Source organism: Solanum pennellii, chromosome 10 (genome assembly GCF_001406875.1).
Source record: "Solanum pennellii chromosome 10, SPENNV200".
Classification (NCBI taxonomy): Eukaryota; Viridiplantae; Streptophyta; class Magnoliopsida; order Solanales; family Solanaceae; genus Solanum; species Solanum pennellii.
In genome coordinates, this window is record NC_028646.1 from 58,748,554 (window position 1) to 58,767,110 (window position 18,557).

Below are 18,557 nucleotides of genomic sequence, written 5' to 3' on the forward strand. Positions count from 1 at the left end.
GATTTTGATAGAGGAGAAATGTATGAAAACGAGTCGTTTGAAAAACAGAAATTTGAGCAGTTTTTTGATGTTGATTGTGAAAATGTTCCAATTGCAATAGAGGAGCATATGTCCGAATAGGTGTAGCACAATTTTCATCAACAAATGAATCAGAATCTTCACATTTTGGTAATACACATCAAAAACTGAATCAGAATCTTCGTCAACAACAGCTGACATCATATCTTCAACCGACACCGCGACCTACACCTTCTGTTCAGGTTACAACACTGCTGAATCCATCAGTTCAGATCACAACAGATGCAGTAGGTAATATCTTCTTTCTTGCTTCTTTGTTCGTCCCCTTGTTTCTTCTGCTTCTTCTTCTTTATTTCTTTTTTCACTGTTAGAGAGGGCTGTAAAAAGTTTTCTGTAGGACTCTGTTTTCGCAGCCTTCTTCTGTTTGCCTTTTTAATGGAGGAAATACACCATTGGCTAAAAAAATGTTTTAGACATAAATGGATTCTATTTGTTCTATTTATTTGTATTTATTAGATAGGTGATTCTATTTTTTAGAGGCTAGTATAGAACTTCTTATACTCACTCTTGCTGATATACCCTCTATGCTAAAATAGACAAAGTTGAGATGTTGTTTATTTTCAATATTCTTGAAATATGTAGGTAATTGCAGGTTGGCAGCTTTAATTTTTATGCTTGCATAGCGATAGAAAAATTTGTAATAACCATTCAGGTGCTAACTAGTTATTGTGTGCAATTTATCTTACTTTTATTGCTCCTAGATATGCAGAAATTCAAGCGTTACAAGAACTTACATAACTCATTTTGCAAAGCATCTACTCCACAAGGTGTAGCATAATCTTCATCAACTGAATCATGACCTTTGCATTTTGATGATACACCTTTAGTTCAGACTACACTACATCCAACTACATCAATTCTGACCACAATGCCGCTCATTCCATCATTTCAGATCGCGTCACAACAAAAATCATCTAAAAAGCCTAGCGGACGTGAATCTATGCTATATTGGATGGTGAACGCAATAGGTATTTTTTTATTTCTCTTATCTTGCTTCTTCTTCTTATTTCATTGTTGGAGGGGGCTGACAATTGTTTTTTTGCAAGACTCTTCTAAATAACCTTTTCCTTTTTCCAGATTTACAAGGAGCTATTAGAAAACTGAAAGTGAAGAAAAGGGGCATCTTCAATTTGTCTAATGGAAAACGTATCGTGGTTGATTTGGATGACATGGATTCTCCAATTGGTGAAGGACAAGGCATTCTTGCACGCTTTTGTCGAATTTTAGCAACTGACTGTTCCATGTTTCCAATTCATTTTGAAAAATGGTTAGATTTACCAACGACATGTTTCAACCGTTACTTTGATCAATTTATAACGGTATTTAAACATAACCCTCCTTTTAAACTAATACAAGTTTGGTAAAATGCCTGAATATGTGTTTATAGTGTCTATGCCTTAGTTTGTAATTTGTAGTTGCTAACTTAATTTGTTAGATTTGCTTTAGACTGTTGGGCGTTTTGTTTATTGATATTTGAACATTGATGGACCTTTTCAGCGTAATATCGGTTAGGATCTTTTCAGCGTAATATGTGTTAGGATCTTTTCAGTTAATTACTTTTTTGAATAATTTTTGTATATTAGATAAGCTAATAATTTCTTTGTTTTTGAAGCACCATTTTATCTTAGGACTAGTGAGTCAAATGGAAGACAATATGTTTATAATTCTATGTGTAATAAGTGGGGCGCAAACAGGCTAAAAAGATTTGATAAAATTTATGACCCACTTAAGAGCAGAGCTGAATTAATGGATGAATTTCCAACAGGAATATCAATGGATGAATGGATTTCTTATGATGATTACAGCCTTAAAGAAAAAACAATGGTAATTATTAAAGTTCTTCAATTGGTATGTGCAATTATATGAAATTTGTTTGCACATCTTAACTTTTAGGTATTTTTCTAAGAAACTGTGTAAAAGAAATGCTGAAAATCGAAAGCAACAAATCATTTCACACATCAGTGGCTCGAAACCCAACTCTAGAAGAAGGGCTGAAATGGTGAAAAATCTTCATTTGAATTACTTTAATTAAACTAACAACTATTTGTAGTTAGTTAAATTGTGACTTTTCTTTTCTCATTTCATTTATAGAAGGATGAAACTGAAAAAAATCCTTGACGAGGACAACTCTATCTTGCTACTCATAGGAATGAAGATGGATCTTATGTTAATGAGGCAGCAAAAGAGATGTGTAAGTTTCATATTTCGGTCTCCTTTTCTTCCACCAGCTCTTAAAGAGTACTCAAAGACTATTTACCATAAATGGATGTACAAATGATGTTGAAAATTATAAGGTGTAAGCATATATTGTATGAAATCTAAACTAAACATGGAAATGTGTACACTAATTCTACTTTGCTTTCCCGTCAACTATTTTACTATAAAAAATCTCAATTTTACATGATAGCGCATTTCTTCCTTTTATCTTTGACTGGCTTCACCATCTGAAACTGGCCTTGTGCTTGATTTTGACATTCACTAATAAGATATCTAATTTCTTCTGTGTGTTGTATTCAGGAAAAAATTGAGCTAGCCATGATGCAAAGCATCACAAATGAGTCTGAAGTTTCACCAATTGATGTCGTTGGTAATGTGCTAGGTAAAGAGAATTCTGGACGAGTAAGATGCTTAGGATTAGGAGTTGTCCCAAGTAAAGCTTTCAAACAAACAAGACCTGGTTATAGTGGTTTAAATGCTTCAAGTTATAATAATGACTCTTGTTCTTCCCAATGCCAAGAAAAGTACAGTCAAACATTAAAATCTCAAAATCAAACTCAAGACAACAAAACTTGTGTGAGGAATGCTCACACTCAATTGGTGAATGCATTCAAGACGTATATGATAATGAAAGAAGGGACAATACCTGAACAGTTTGCTGGAATCTTTTTTTCTCCGACTCCTTCAATGGTAGATAAGAGTTTATTTGACTTCTTCTTTTTTGTTTAAATTTCATTACTATTGTTAAATATCCTCCTAAATTTTGTGTTCATTGACTAGATTGTTTCAGTACAAGTAGGGACAATACTAGAACAATGACTGAAATTTTTTAGATCTGTAAATTACTATGAATCAATAAGTAAATTGTGCATCTAGCCTAAACTAATTTGAGTATTCCGTTTGGCTGTATGAAATTTCTATTCTTAATTAAAGTAGATAAAATTGTCACATAATGTACCAATTAGACTGTCATTAGCTGAACAACCTGAACTATATTGTGCTTAGTATAATATTGTTCTTAGATTATCCAAGGGCGTGACCTTGTGGTCAATAAACTAGTTTAAGAATTATGTAGTCTCAGGTTTGACCAGCTCTCATATGTTTTTTATTACTGGTGCGACGATAGGTATCTTGTGGAGTTAGTTGAGGTGTGCAAAAGCCTGTCAAACACTATAGTTACAAAAAAAAATTAATACTCCGAATCAATCAATATAGATGTGTCTAACTGGAAGTAGTTGGATGGTCGAGTTTGTGTCACACCCCGAGCTACCCCCGAGACGCGGACACAGAACCTAGGACCACAAGTGATCCCAAGCTAACCCTGCTGGCATGATCATGAGCATACTAAAGATAATAAACTGTTGCGGAAGCTAAATCATACTTAAAATGAAAAGATGGGGAATACTCATATTCTATAACTGAGATATTTGAAAACAATGAGTTTAATACAGAAGAAATATCAACTCAATACTAAGCTGAATCTAACTATGTCTGAAACTAGCCTCTAAACTATACTAGAATTATTGGGACAAGCCCCAGCTAAATCTAGCAAAAACTGAAACTAAATGACTAAAGACTGAAATGAAACTCATGACTGTTGTCCTAGGAGAATGAGGACTCACCACTGAATCTTCTGAACTGGATATCGAGAAATCTATCTATGCGTGATTTGGATGCTGAGAACCTGAATCTACATCACGAGAAGATGTAGCGCACGTATGCGTCAGTACTTGAAAGGTACTGAGCATGTAGGATAGAGTAAAGCTGAAATAAAACATAAGTGAACAAGCACAAAAATAAGTATAATAATCTGAATGATGTGCTGATTTCTGAGCTAACTGGATGCAATGACCAATTTATAACATGAAAAAACTGAATACTGAATATACTGATAAATGGTCAATGCAGAGAGTCTGACTGAACTGTAGGAGCTACTAATAGACGATAATAAAACCACTTGAGCTAAATGTGGAGTCCGATGTATACGCCCCATCGAGAGGACCCAATATACCCTGCCAAAGGTATAAAGGCATGCTGACGTGATCACTAAACTGATTTCCCACAGAGGGGACATGCAAGCTACTTGGCTAGTAGTTTTGGGACTATTGGGTACGCTAAACCGTAGTCCAACTCGGTATTATGCTACTCCCAATGAATTCTGTAAATTAACTGATTATATCTGAATTTCTGTAAATACTGGATAGCTCGAAACTGAACATGCAAACTGAGAATGCAACAATCAATATGGTAATTATGCGTTTATAACGGAGGCATGTATATCTGAAGTGTCTGAAATATATGACCTAGCATGTGTAATTCAAAAACTAAAGAAATATAAAGCTAGGTTTTGAAATTCATGCGATAATCTGAGTGATAACATGATAATCTGATTTGGAACATATATTTAATAAATTCATGAAGTTATATTGAAGTTCTAGAAACCTAGGTTTAATCATCAAAAGAGAATCAAGAACTGACTGAAACTAAGGACCCAATGGGTGAAAGGAACCCACTAGTGAAATCCCACATAACTGGTGATGAAATCCACAGAAAAATACTTAATTTTCGGGGCTGGAATTGCTGGAGCTTGTGGCGTTCTTCAATTAGGGTTATTGAGCTTTTTTCTCCTCTATTGCTTCTAATTTTCTAAGCTTTGATTTAATGATTTGACTTGGATATGTTTTAATTATGTTTCTAGGCTTAAACTGACTAAAATCTGATTTAAGGTCAAAATGACGTGACTTAGGGTTTAAACAGAGTGGGAAAGGTCAAAAAGACCCATGGGAAGGTTGTTGTCGGGCCTCACGACGGCCAGGACTGACGGTCCGTCGTGCGCCTGACGCCCCGTCGTTGGGTCCGTCGTGAGGGCCTGTTCGACAGGCCTTTACTAAAATGGGCATAACTTTTTACTCGGAGGTCTGATTTTAGCAAGGTTGGTGGCTATGGAAAGATAATTCAATTATATATCTGTGCGTAGGTCATGGAGACCTAATTAATTTTGTGCTAAGATTTATGATCATTTTAAGTTGACCCAACTACATTTCCCCTTAACTGGCTGCAAATTTTCCACCTACGGTCAGGCCTACGGACCGTAGGTGCACCTACGAACAATGCTGGCCATCCGTAGCTCTTGTCAGAGAGTGGTTGAAGGGAGTCTTGATCGACAGTCATGGACTACGGACCGTCGTTTGACCTACGGACCATAAGTCCGTTCGTCGTCCAAGACTTAACCAATTTTTCTAAGCTGAAATTTTGGGAGTTTCTGATCCCATCAACGGTTGTGCAGGACGGACCTTGGTTTAGGCTACGGTCCGTCGATGCCACCGTTGGTAGCACCTGCAGATTTTTCTGAAAAACTAATTTTTGGTCTGTTTTGGCTACGGGGTGTTACATTATCTCCCCCTTGGGAACATCCGTACTCGAATGAAGACTAAACTAGCTGAAATACAGGGAGAGAGATGCAAACCCCACTACTAAACACTGAGAACTGAGTTATGAGTACATGCAGTTACGCTAAAAATGAAAGTAAAAACTGAGGGAACATGATTCTAAAACTGAATTTACGCATGAATGACTATAAAACTGAAGAGGAACTATTACCTCAAGCTGGAGTGGAATCGGAAGAAAAAAGGTAAGGATACTTTGTTTTCATGGCTGCTTCTGCTTCCCAAGTATCTCCCTCTACGGACTGACTCCTCCACAAAACCTTAACTGAAGCGACTTCTTTGTTTCTCTCTAACCTGACGGTCAAGAATCTCAACTGGTACATCCTGATAAGAAAGATTATCTTTCACCACCACACTCTCTAATGGCACTATAGAGGCTGGGTCACCCACACACTTCTTCAAGAGTGAGAGATGGAAGACCGGATGCGCTGCTGCTAATTTTGCTGGCAACTCTAACTCATATGCCACCTTGCCAATCCTTTTCAAGATCTTGTAAGGGCCTACATATCTAGGACTGAGATTCCCTTTCTTTCCAAATCTCATCACCCCTTTCATAGGTGAGACTTTCAGAAAAACCCAATCATCAACTTGGAACTCTAGTTCCCTTCTCCTTACATTTGCATAAGATTTCTGACGACTTTGGGCTGTCTCAAGTCTATCTCTAATGAGTTGCACTTTCTTCATAGCATCAAGGAATGAATCTGGCCCTATCAAACCTGCTTCACCTACTTCAAACCAACCAATAGGAGATCTACATCTACACCCATATAAAGCCTCATAAGGGGCCATCTGAATGCTGGAATGGTAGCTATTATTGTAGGCAAACTCAATAAGAGGAAGGTGATCATCCCAACTACCTTTGAAATCAATCACACAAGCTATCAACATATCCTCTAAGGTCTGAATGGTACGCTCTGCCTGCCCATCTGTCTGTGGATGAAATGCTATACTAAGGTTAACTTGAGTACCAAGACCTTTTTGAAATGACATCCAGAATTGAGATGTAAACTGAGGACCTCTATCTGAGATGATAGACAAAGGAACATCATGCAACCTCAAAATTTCAGTAAGGTAAAGCTTGGCATAGTCTTCTGCCGAATATGTAGTCTTGACAGCAAAAAAGCAAGAATACTTAGTCATCCTATCAACTATCATCCAAGTTGAGTCATGTTGTCAGCGAGTACGAGGTAACCCTGTGATGAAATCCATATTGATCATATCCCACTTCCAAGTAGGAATATCGATCTCTTGAGTCATATCTTGGTTTCTGATGTTCTACCTTGACTTGCTGGCTGTTGGGGCACTTACTCACAAAGTCTGCTATATCCCTCTTCATGCCATTCCACCAATAGACTTCCCGCAGATCGCGGTACATCTTAGTGGCACCTAGATGAATAGAATACCTGGAGTTATGAGCTTCTGCAAGAATATGTTGCCTCAACTCTCCCACATCAGGAACATACAATCTACCTTGGTAGCGAAGTACACCATCTCCCCCTTGGGAGAAACCTCCACTCTCTGATTGTTGACTGCACCCTTTAGTTCAAGAAAGATTGGATCACTCTCTTTATTTTCCTTAACCTCCACTACCAAAGAAAATTCTGCCCCATTCTGAACTGTTACACCGCTATCTGATATGCTCATAAGGCGAACTCCCAAGCGAGCAAGTTCGTGAACATCCTTCTATAGCTCCTGTCTTTTTTCCTCAACATGGGCTACTTTAATCTATTATTACTATTATTTAGTCAATTGTTTCCTTAGAAACAAAAGACAATACAAGGGGGGGTTTTATTTCTAAATTAATTAAAATAACTAACTAAATTAAAGTAAACAACTAAATGATTCAAATCTTGGAGTTTAATCAATTAATAAAAGTAACTAGGGTTTAAGTGTTCCCCACAGGTTCCTAACTTGATAATTCTAACTATAACAATTCTTTCCTAGTATCTTGCATGCAAAGTGATAAGTTATGTATTTCTAAATCCTTGGTCCGGCATCTAGAAAATTTCACTCCGCACCTTGGTTCGGCTACGTGTGTTGCTATACTAACCCTTACCTTAACCTCATATTAAGCATTGTATTCGATATTTGCCTAAGTTATTACCTCGTACCAATCGACACTAGCCAATTAGATAGTATACACTAAATCTATGTTGATAATTCTTTTCCTATTATCTACGTCCTTGGTCCGGCAAGTAGAATTAAGGCGAGTTCTAATGTTGGCCATCCGTTAAAAAGACATCTAAACGAAAGAATTATCAATACATGCAAGACACTATTCTGGAATTGTTATTTTATTTAAATTTTACCTCATTATTCACCCATAGTTCCCACAACCCTAGTTATGGAGTTTAGTTACCTATAGTCATAATCACAATACTCATATATTTAATATAAGAATTCATGCACTTACTTTGACGAGAAAGAATAAAAAACAGAAATTCACTTGATTATTCAACAAAATCACCAACAATCAATTCAAAAAAAAAGTGTAACAATTGCTGAAATTAATCCTTCCATACTTGAACAAGAGAACTAAAGATTCTCCAAAAGTCTAACAATCAAAAAGTCTAATATCAAAGAGTCTACTAACAAAGAGTTTAACCCCAAAAATGAGGTTTTTCGAACTATTTATAATAAAAAAAACCTAATAAAAGAATGATTCTAATTACTGAAAATCTGTCAAAACGCGGCTGGGTCGAAGGACCTCGTGACGGACCGTCGTGGTCACGACAGACCGTCATGGCCTTCGTCGTCCCATACTTCACAAATTCTTCTGCTGCGTTCTTCATTACCCTCGACGAACAGGTATCACGGACCGTTCAAAGCACGACAGTACGTTGAGGGTCTCCGTTCCATAATACTTGAACTTCTTGGAATTTGGGTACTGGGCTACTCTATGATCATTGCAACGAACCAGCAGGACGGACAGTCGTGGCTATGACGGTCCGTCATGGACTTCTGTAATCCCACACTTAGGTCACACTTCTCCATCTTTCTTTAGCAGCTTCACTACGATGCCACCTACGGACCGTCACAAGCTTCGTAGGTGGTTTCTTCTGCATTTCTCGCTCAAAACATTATGCGTTCATCTTTGGATAAATTTCCTGCAAATAAGGAGAAACTTACATAAAAATCAATACAAAAAGGCTTTTGGACACACACTAAAATTAAGAAAAAGAATTAAAAATACCGTGAAACCACGGTATATCAACACCATCAACTTAAATTTGTTGTTTTTCCACAAGCGACGCACTATGACTCACTACAAAATCTTTGTACAATAGTATCCATATTTTAGCTTTCGCAATCATTTGGCTATCAATACCGATCAATCTCATCATGTTTATGCATGTTATCACTATTAGGATTGAATTATGTGGAATCAGACCATGACACAGACTCACCACGCACTGACACCTATCCTCTTCAATTTCTCACCAAGGTGCTAATATTTCCGGTATTGCAACTAGTGTCCTCACTTCAAAACAACATACTCATTTTTCACACAATGACTTCAGTTTGAGTATAAGGATTACTTTTCAACACTCACTCTCAGAAAAAATTCAAAACCCATTCGTACATATTGCCATAAGCTTGCCCTTATTTTCACTGCTTTAAGTTCGCCATACAACTCTTAGGATCACGATAGGAACTTCTTAGCTTGTAACATAGGATCAGGGTCAAGTAGGGTATATTTAGGTATACTTTAGTGACTTTTTGCCCTCATTGACATATCGGCTAAACATATAACTTTTTATCATTTTATTTCTCCCAATTTCTCATATTCTTTCACCTTACTATTTTCCCTTCTTTCTTCATTTGTGTAAGTGACTCTTTCTCTTTTCTTGCTTGTATTTATTATATATATATATTATTTCACTTTTCTTTCAACTGGTTCTTGAGTCACTTTACTTTTGTTATTTCTCTCTCTTTGTTCTTTCAACCCCACTTTCCAGAGCATTCCTCATAATAGCCACCCTCAACTCATGGCTTTGCCATGAGTCAAAGTACACAATACCCAAAGTTGGGTCGGAGCCACGAAAAGGTTGTTTACTGCATTAGCCACCCTCAACTTATGCTTTTGGCATAAGCTGAGGTTCACAGGTCCAAGGAAGGACCAGGGCCAACACATTATTCCCAGAAAAGATCAGTTGGGGTGAAAATAAAAGTCTATTTTAAGCTCAAATCATTTGGATTAAAAAGGGATTAATTTCATTGGTTTTTTTTTAAAATTTTTTTGCTATATTGAACAAAGGCCTATGATCCTTTACTAATTGTCTGTTACAACTTACTTTTAGCAGGACTAACCAGGCAAGTTCTAGCTCAGAACAAATAGTGGACTATACAAATTTTCCTCACACTCACTTGACATCTCATTACTCTACCAAATTATCAGACACCTAGTTCAAGTCTTAGACTTAGGTTTATGTAGTGGTGTATCTCTATGTCATGCTTAGAACCACACATTTAACAAATACTGTGCCTAGCCATGCATCATTTTCATTACATCAGGATATTATTTTTGTTTTAGACATCATGCTTCAGAGTTATACTATGTACACAAGATATAGACATGCCGGTTCAACAATAAAAATAATCATTCTCTTAGGGGAAAATAACACATGCAAGAAAACCCCAAAAGAGGATCGTGAATTGGGCTACTCAGACTTCACCCTAGCACTCACTTTCCATTTACCCCACCCCCAACAAAAAGATATGCAATTGTCCCCAATGCATACAAAAACGGAAATACGAGAGTGGTAGGTGAATCAAACCTGAGGCGCAAAGCGCCGACGATCAGTAAGCTGGACACCCTATGTAGTGTCTTATGTAGTCTGGACACCCTCAGTAGTGTCCTCATTAGCAAAAGCACTATCAGTAGTGCCTCCCGTTGTCTCCACATCTCTGGAGCTAGATGCCCCAGCAGCTGGCTCTACAGCCTTGATCAGACGCGCCTCCTCATCAGCAATTGAGGCTCTCCTCGCATACTCCATGTCAAGGCACTCCTTCTTCCTTGATCTAGCCTCATCCTCCTCTCGACCCCTATGCCTCTTGGCATTCTCTTGAGGGGGAGGTGGTGGAATCTCAGAAGTGGCGAATAAAGCCGCCAACACTGTGTCTTCAGCAGGCTCTGCAGAAGGGGCCTCAAACTCAGACACCCTAGTCTCTAAGATCATATTAATATCATTTCGCAGACTCTCAACCTCAGCATGAAGAGTTGACACGTCCATCGAGGGGCTGGCCGGGCTAGCACCCGCAACTCAAAAGTGTCTAAGCGCTTATGAACCTCAGCGATCTTCTGCTCTGTGTGCTGGGCCATCTGATACGCTCAAACTTACTTCTCAAATAAGAAGTAAAGCGGTCGTGTCAAGTAAATAACCCAACTAGTGAGGTTGGGATCGTTCCCACGAGGAAAATAGTCTAGACTTAACTTCAACCTGTTATTACTATTGTTTGGTCAATGACTTCCTTGGAATGTAAAAACAATAAAGGGGGGTTTCTATTTCTAAATGAGTAAAATTAATTAACAAACTTGACAGAGACACTTAACAACTTTGAATGTTGGATTTTAATCAATTAATCAGAGTAACTAGGGTTTACGTGTTCCCCACAGGTTCATAACTTGATAACTCTAACTATAACAATTCTTTCCTAGTATCTTGCATGCAAAGTGATAAGTTATGTATATCTAAATCCTTGGTCCGGCATCTAGAAAATCTCACTCCGCACCATGGTCCGGCTACGTGTGTTGCTATCCTAACCCTTATCCTTACCTCATATTAAGCATCGTATTCGATATTTGACTAAGTTATTACCTCGTACCAATCAATACTAGCCTATTAGATAGTATACACTAAATCTGTGTTAATAATTCTTTTCCTATTATCTACCTCCTTGGTCCGGCAAGTAGCATTAAGGCGAGTTCTAACGTTGGCCATCCGTTAAAAAGACTTCTAAGCGAAAGAATTATTAATACATTTAAGACACTATTCTAGAATTATTATTTTAGTTAGGGTTTATCTCATTATTTGCCTACGGTTCCCACAACCCTAGTTATGGAGTTTAGTTACTCATAGCCATAAACACAATATTCAAATATAGTAGATAAGAATTCATGTACTTAATTCAATGAGAAAGAGTAAAATCAAAAAGTTTGCTTGATTAATCTCCAAAAATCACTTGCAAGAATCTCAAAATCCAACACTAATACACAAAGTCTAAGAATATGATGTCTAATCTAATAGAATCTAACGTAACAGAGTCTAGCTATCCGCCGTCTAACCTAAAAAATGAGGTTTTTTGAACTATTTATAAAAAATAAAAAAAAACCTAATTAAACAAGGGCTCTGTTTGCTGGAAATCTGCCAAAACGCGGCTGGGTCGACGGACCACGCGACGGATCGTCGTGGTCATGACGGACCGTCATGGACTCCGTCGTCCCATACTTGTGAAATTTCTTCTGCTGCTCTATTCACCACCCTCGACGGTAAGTATGACGGACCGTCATAGGCACAATGGTCCGTCGAGGGTCTTCGTTCTGAAACACTTCAACTCTTGGAATCTGGGAACTGGATCACTTCTCTGAACTTCACGACGAACCTGCAGGACGGACCGTCATAGACACGACGGACCGTCACAAGCTTCGTAACCCCACACTTGGTCAGACTTCCCCATTTTCCTTCAGCAGCTTCACTACGCTGCCACCTACGGACCGTCACAAGCACGACGGACTGTCATAAGCTTCGTAGGTGGTCTCTTCTGCATTCTTCGCTCAAAATCTCCGCATTCAGCTTCGGACAGATTTCCTGCAAAATAAAAAGTAACTTATATAAAAATTAGCACAAAAAGGCTTTTGGACACACTAAACTTGAGGAAGAAGTATTAATAATATCGTCAAACCACGATATATCAACACCCTCAACTTAAATTCGTTGTTTTTCCTCAAGCGACGCACTATGACTCCATACAAAATCTTTATACAATAGTATCCATGTTTTATCCTTTGCAATCATTTGGCTATCCATCCCGATTAATCTCATCAAATCTATGCATGCTATCACTATAAGGCTTGAATTATGTGGGATCAGAACATGACACAGACTCACCATGCATTAACACCTATCCTCTTCAATTTTTCACCGAGGTGCTAACAATTCCGGTATTGCAACTAGTGTCCTCACTTTTAAACAAAATCCTCATTTTTCACACAATGGTTTCAGTTCGAGTATAAGGATTACTTTTCAACACTCGCTCTCAGAACAAAGTCACACTCATTCATACCTATTGCCAGAAGCTTGCCCTTATTTTCACTGCCTTAAGTTCGCTATACAACCCTTAGGATCACGATAGGACTTTCTTAGCTAGTAACATAGGCTCCGGGTCAGGTAGTGTGCATTTAGGTATACTTTAGTGACTTTTTTTCCCTCCTTGACATATCGGCTAAACCTTCCACTTTCTATCATTTTATCTCGCCCAGTTTCTCATATTCTTTCACCTTGCTATTTCTCTTCTTTCTTCATTTGTGTAAGTGACTCTCTTCTTTTCTTGTTTGTAATTCTTGTATATTTTTCTTTTTCTTTACTTTTCTTTCAACGAATTCTTGAGTCACTTTACTTTTGTTATTTCTTTCTCTTTGTTCTTTCAACCCCACTTTCCAGAGCATTCCTCATAATAGCCACCCTCAACGCATGGCTTTGCCATGAGTCAAGGTACACAATACCCAAAGTTGGGTCAGGGCCATAACGAAGGTTGTTTACTGCATTAGCCACCCACAACTTATGCTTTTGGCATAAGCTAAGGTGCACATGTCCAAGGAGGGACCAGGGCCAACACATTGTTCCCGGAAAAGACAAGTTGGGGTGAAAAAGAAAGGTCTATTTTAAGCTCAGATCATTTGGATCAAAGAAGGATAAATTTCATTTGGTTTTCTTTTATTCAGGCTAGAAATGGGCTATATTGAATAAGGGCCTATGATCCTTTCCTAATAGTCTATTACACCTTACTTTCAGCAGGACTAACCAGGCAAGTTCTAGCTCAGTACCAATAGTGGACTTATTCGAATTTTCCTCACACTCACTTGACATCTCATCACTATACCAGATTATCATACACCTAGTTCGAATTTAAGACTTAGGGTAATGCAATGGTGTAACTCTATGTCATGTTTAGAGCCACACAATTATCAGTTACTATGCCTGGTCATGCATCATTTTCAAGTTTATCAGGATATCATTTTAGCCATCATGCTCAAGAATTAAACTATGTACGAAAGATATAGACATGCCGGTTCAACAGAAAAAGTAATCAGTCTCTTGGGGAAAAAGAACACAGGCAAGAAAACCCCAAAAGAAGATAGTGAATTGGGCTACTCACACTTCACCCAAACACTCACTTTCCATTTACCCCACCCCCAACAAAAAGACATGTAACTGTCCCCAATGCATAAAAAAATTGAAATACAAGAGTGGTAGGTGAAGCAAACCTGGGGCGCAAAGCGCCGACAATCAGCACGGACCGTTGTGATTATGACGGTCCGTCGTCGATGTCCGTCGTGGGACACTTAAAAAAAATGGAGACCCTTAAGAGAGGAGTCTGTGACCGCCATGACGGTTATGCAGGACGAGCCGTCGAGAGTATGATGGTCCGTCGTAGATGTCCGTTGGAGGACACTTAGAAAATGTGAGAGACCTTTAGGAATAGGGTCTCTGACAATCAGCACGGTTGTGCAGGACGGACCGTCGACAGCACGACGGTCCGTCGCATGTGTCCGTTGGTGACTGTTTCAGAGTGATCTTCTGCAGAATTTCCTGGTGATGTGCCTGCAAATGTAAAACCCATTAGTAGAGAATGCTACCATTACTAGAAAGAATGAAAGAAAAAAAAAACTATAAGTATTGGGTTTCCTCCCAACAAGCGCCTGATTTAACGTCGCGGCACGACTGAGGACACTTGATTACTCAGCCTTCATCAAGATGGTTTGCCTCTATTACTTTATCCCCCGATGCTTTATGCCCAAAATAGAGTTTTATGCGTTCTCTATTAACCTCAAACCGCACTTCCTCCTTGGCTTTTAACTCAACTGCTCCATGAGGGAATACTTGGGTAATCAAGTAAGGGCCAGTCCATTTGGACTTGAGCTTGCCAGGAAGACAAGGCACCCCAGAACTGTCTACAAGCACCAAATCCCCAACCATAAACTCTTGTTTTTCACTTTTTTCTTCATTCTCCTTCTTCATCTTTTCTTTGTGGGATATGGCAGATACCGATTGGAGCTCACCACTCTGCCTCATCGTCCTACAAATGTTGAAGGTCGCTTCTTCATTATTCAACCGAAATGTCATCTGTCCCTTCTCCATATCAACTAAGGCTCTACCTGTAGCAAGGAATGGCCTCTCAAGAATAATAGGTACTTCAAAATCGACCTCACAATCAAGAATAACAAAACCAGCCGGAAAGATGAACGACTCCACTTTTACTAGCACATCATGGAGTATCCCTATAGGCCGTTTCACTGTCCGATCAGCCATCAGTAGCCACATCGCAGTGGGTTTTGGATCCCTCAAACCCAACTTCTTGTAAATTGAGAGGGGCATGAGATTTATGCTTGCCCCCAGATCACATAATGCTTTCGCAAAATGTAATGTCCTAACTGTACAAGGAATAGTGAACGCACCCGGATCTTCTTTCTTTTGTACGAGGGATCTTGTTGATATAGCACTACAATGTTGCAGTCTATCATCATCCTCAAAAGTGACTGATCTTTTCTTGGTGACCAGATCTTTCATAAATTTGGCATAACCGGGCATTTGTTCTAGAGCTTCTACCAAAGGGACATTGATAGAAAGCTGCTTCAACATTGTTATGAAACGCCGGTATTTACCATCCTCGGTCTTTTTCACTAATCTCTGAGGGAAGGGTGGTGGTGGCCTAGGCATGGGAATTACCTTGATAGGTACTTCTGCATCTTTTCCATTACTTTCCTCTGCTTCACCACTACCCTTTACCACATTATCATTATCCTTTCTCACATTTTCCTCAGTAGATGGCATAGGTGGGTCAATGGTTTGCCTACCACCCCGAGTAGTGATTGCCATACAGTGCGCATCATTCTTTGGATTTTGGACAGTGTTGCTAGGAAGAGTGCCCGGTTGCCGTGTGTTCACTGTCGCAGATAATTGGGCCACTTGCAATTCGATCTGTTTAATCGAAATTGCATGTGTATCAACTTTTTGCCCAATACTAGCTAAATCACCCCTTAACTCTTTAATGTGCTCATCACTAGCATCGAACCTCCTCATCATTTTGTGCAACATATCCTCAACTCGCGCCATACTATCTCCACCATCCCTAGGAGTAACTTCACGATTTTGAGGAGGGACATAGGGCCCATTCCTGTCGTTTCTATTAGCATAGTTACCCCTGTTAAAGTTGTTGTCGCGGTTGTAGTTTCCATCTCGAACATAATGACCCTTACGGTTGTAGTTACCATAGTTCCGACCTTGGTTCCCTTGACCTTGGCGCCAGTTATTCTGATTTGAGCANGAGCCTTGGGCGCTTGGTCGGAAACCCCCCGTCTGCTCATTTACTGCATAAGTGTCCTACGCATAATAGCATTCATCATTAGGAGGTGGTGGTTTAGCCAAGTAATTGACTGCATTTATCTTTTCTGCACCCAGTGACATGTTTTAGTACCAACCCAAGCTCGGTTCTCATCTGAGCCATTTCTTCCCGAATCTCATCTGTGGCTGGGTTGTGAGTGGACTGCACTGCGAAGGTGTTTCTCCCTGCATCAGACTTCCTAGTACTCCAAGCTTTGTTATTCCGGGAGATTTTCTCTAGTTTTTCTGTGATCTCAGCATAAGGACACTCCCCATAAGATCCACCTGCTATAGTGTCCAACACCGCTTTATTGTTATCATCCTGTCCCCGATAGAAGTATTCCTTCAGTGACTCATCATCTATACGGTGATTTGGAACACTTCTCAAGAATGAGGTGAATCTATCCCAAGAACTACTAACTGACTCTCCTGGTAGTGCCACAAAGTTGTTCACTCTGTCTTTGTGGTTTAGTTTTTTGGAGACCGGATAGTAGCGTGCTAAGAAAACATCTCTTAATTTGTTCCAAGTGAAGATTGAGTTGTATGGGAGCTCAATGAACCATATAGCAGCCTCTCCCGTCAGTGAGAGAGTAAACACTCTGGGGTTAGTTTATTTATTTTACTTAATTAACATTAGAAGGGCAGAAAACAAAAGAGGTAGAAACTGATTTTTTTTGGGCAGCGTAGATTACAGAACAAAGAGGAACGAAGTAAAATATTGAAGGTAAAATTTTTTCCTTAACCGATCTATATTCTGCATAAGCATGCATTAGTGGTAAAAATTGTTGGCGTGAAGAATCTGTTGATATCGTATTGTTTGTCGTAACTTGTTATTAAAAGAGATATAACTTTAGTAAAATTATTAGATTGAATTGAATGGATGTTTAGTTATTAAGAATTCCTAATGATTGCCATATATAGGAATATTTTTAAAGTTGAAATTTATATATTGTCATAGTTGCAGACTTGAAAAAAAAAGAGGGTCGTTGGTCTATAATTTTCTCGTATTCATTATTATTAGTATATCTTTTTGGTATTAAAATGGTGGGGAGGGGAATGGAATCTCACGCCAATCATTGGGCAATCATGCCAATGATTGGCAATTAAGAGAATGCCTTAAAAAAAAGGAATTGGCAGGTTGCAGGGAATTGACGTTTAGGAAGAAAAAAAAAAGAAAAAGGAGAAGGTCGCGTTGGAGCAGTGAATTGTTGATTATTATTTTATACATATATAAAACTAAGATATTAGTTTGATATATTGAGATAGGTAATTAATTATTAGGTGTATATTATATAATTTAACATTGAATTCAAGGGGTATTGGGAGATGTTAAAGTTAATTTCTTGGCTTGAAATTTAGCAAGTATGAAAAATTTGGCATACCAATATATATCAAGATTGGGAGTTTGGTTAGAAATATGAGTGAGTTTAGCGTCTATGATAGACATATACTAATTTGAATGTCTACAAAAAATTTGCTTACTTATGAATATTGCATAATTGGTAGATTGGGAACGTTCCGAAACTTTGCGAAAAGGGAAGGAACTATCTTGAAGATTCGTGGCACGAGGTTCGGCTCTTAAGGTATGTTAAGACTTTTAGACTTGTTGAAGGACGTTTTCCTAATTAAAGATTAAAAATGAAAATAGACAAAGGGGTAAGGGCGAAAGATGGGGGTCTCGTATCAATGGTGTGACGGGCATTGGTACGATTACCGGTGTTATAAAACGGAAAATTACTACTATAGAATGTGAATTGTAATTTGAGAATGCCAAGCATATGGGCATTAGGTGATATATTATTGACTTGAATCCTTGTGTGATTGTGTTTTCTTTATTACACCTGTATAGTTGTGATAATCGAGGTGGTTATGTAGTATGTCGATATTTGACTGATTCGGGTGCATCATCATCCCCTTTATTGAAATAATATTGTGTACATGCATTGACATGAGATTGAGTATAAGTTGGGCACGTGGAGACCGTCCGTGCTGGGGATGGTGAGATGTTAAGATTGTAATTTGGGCACGTGGAGACCGTCCGTGCGAAAATTGTTTGATATTATGATAGTGCGTTGAGATCGTCCGCACAGACACGTGGAGATCGTCCGTGTCGGTATATGGACCTCGCGAGTCCCCCATGGGTCATGAACTCTCGATGTATTTCCGAGGAGTATCATGTATATACGGTTGAGTGAGTACTGGGTATTCTGAGACA

At 38.7% G+C, this 18,557-nt stretch overlaps 1 protein-coding gene across 1 annotated transcript in view; it reads right to left on the reverse strand.

Annotated features, from left to right (window-relative positions):
- Positions 1–3,372: 3,372 nt before the first annotated feature.
- LOC107001414 (serine/arginine-rich splicing factor RSZ21A-like) overlaps positions 3,373–18,557 on the reverse strand; it is a 16,524-nt gene continuing 1,339 nt past the window's right edge. The window contains exon 3 of the mRNA XM_015199472.1: positions 3,373–3,455. Coding sequence (XP_015054958.1) covers positions 3,373–3,455 — 83 coding nt within the window. The remainder of the gene's footprint in view (positions 3,456–18,557) is intronic.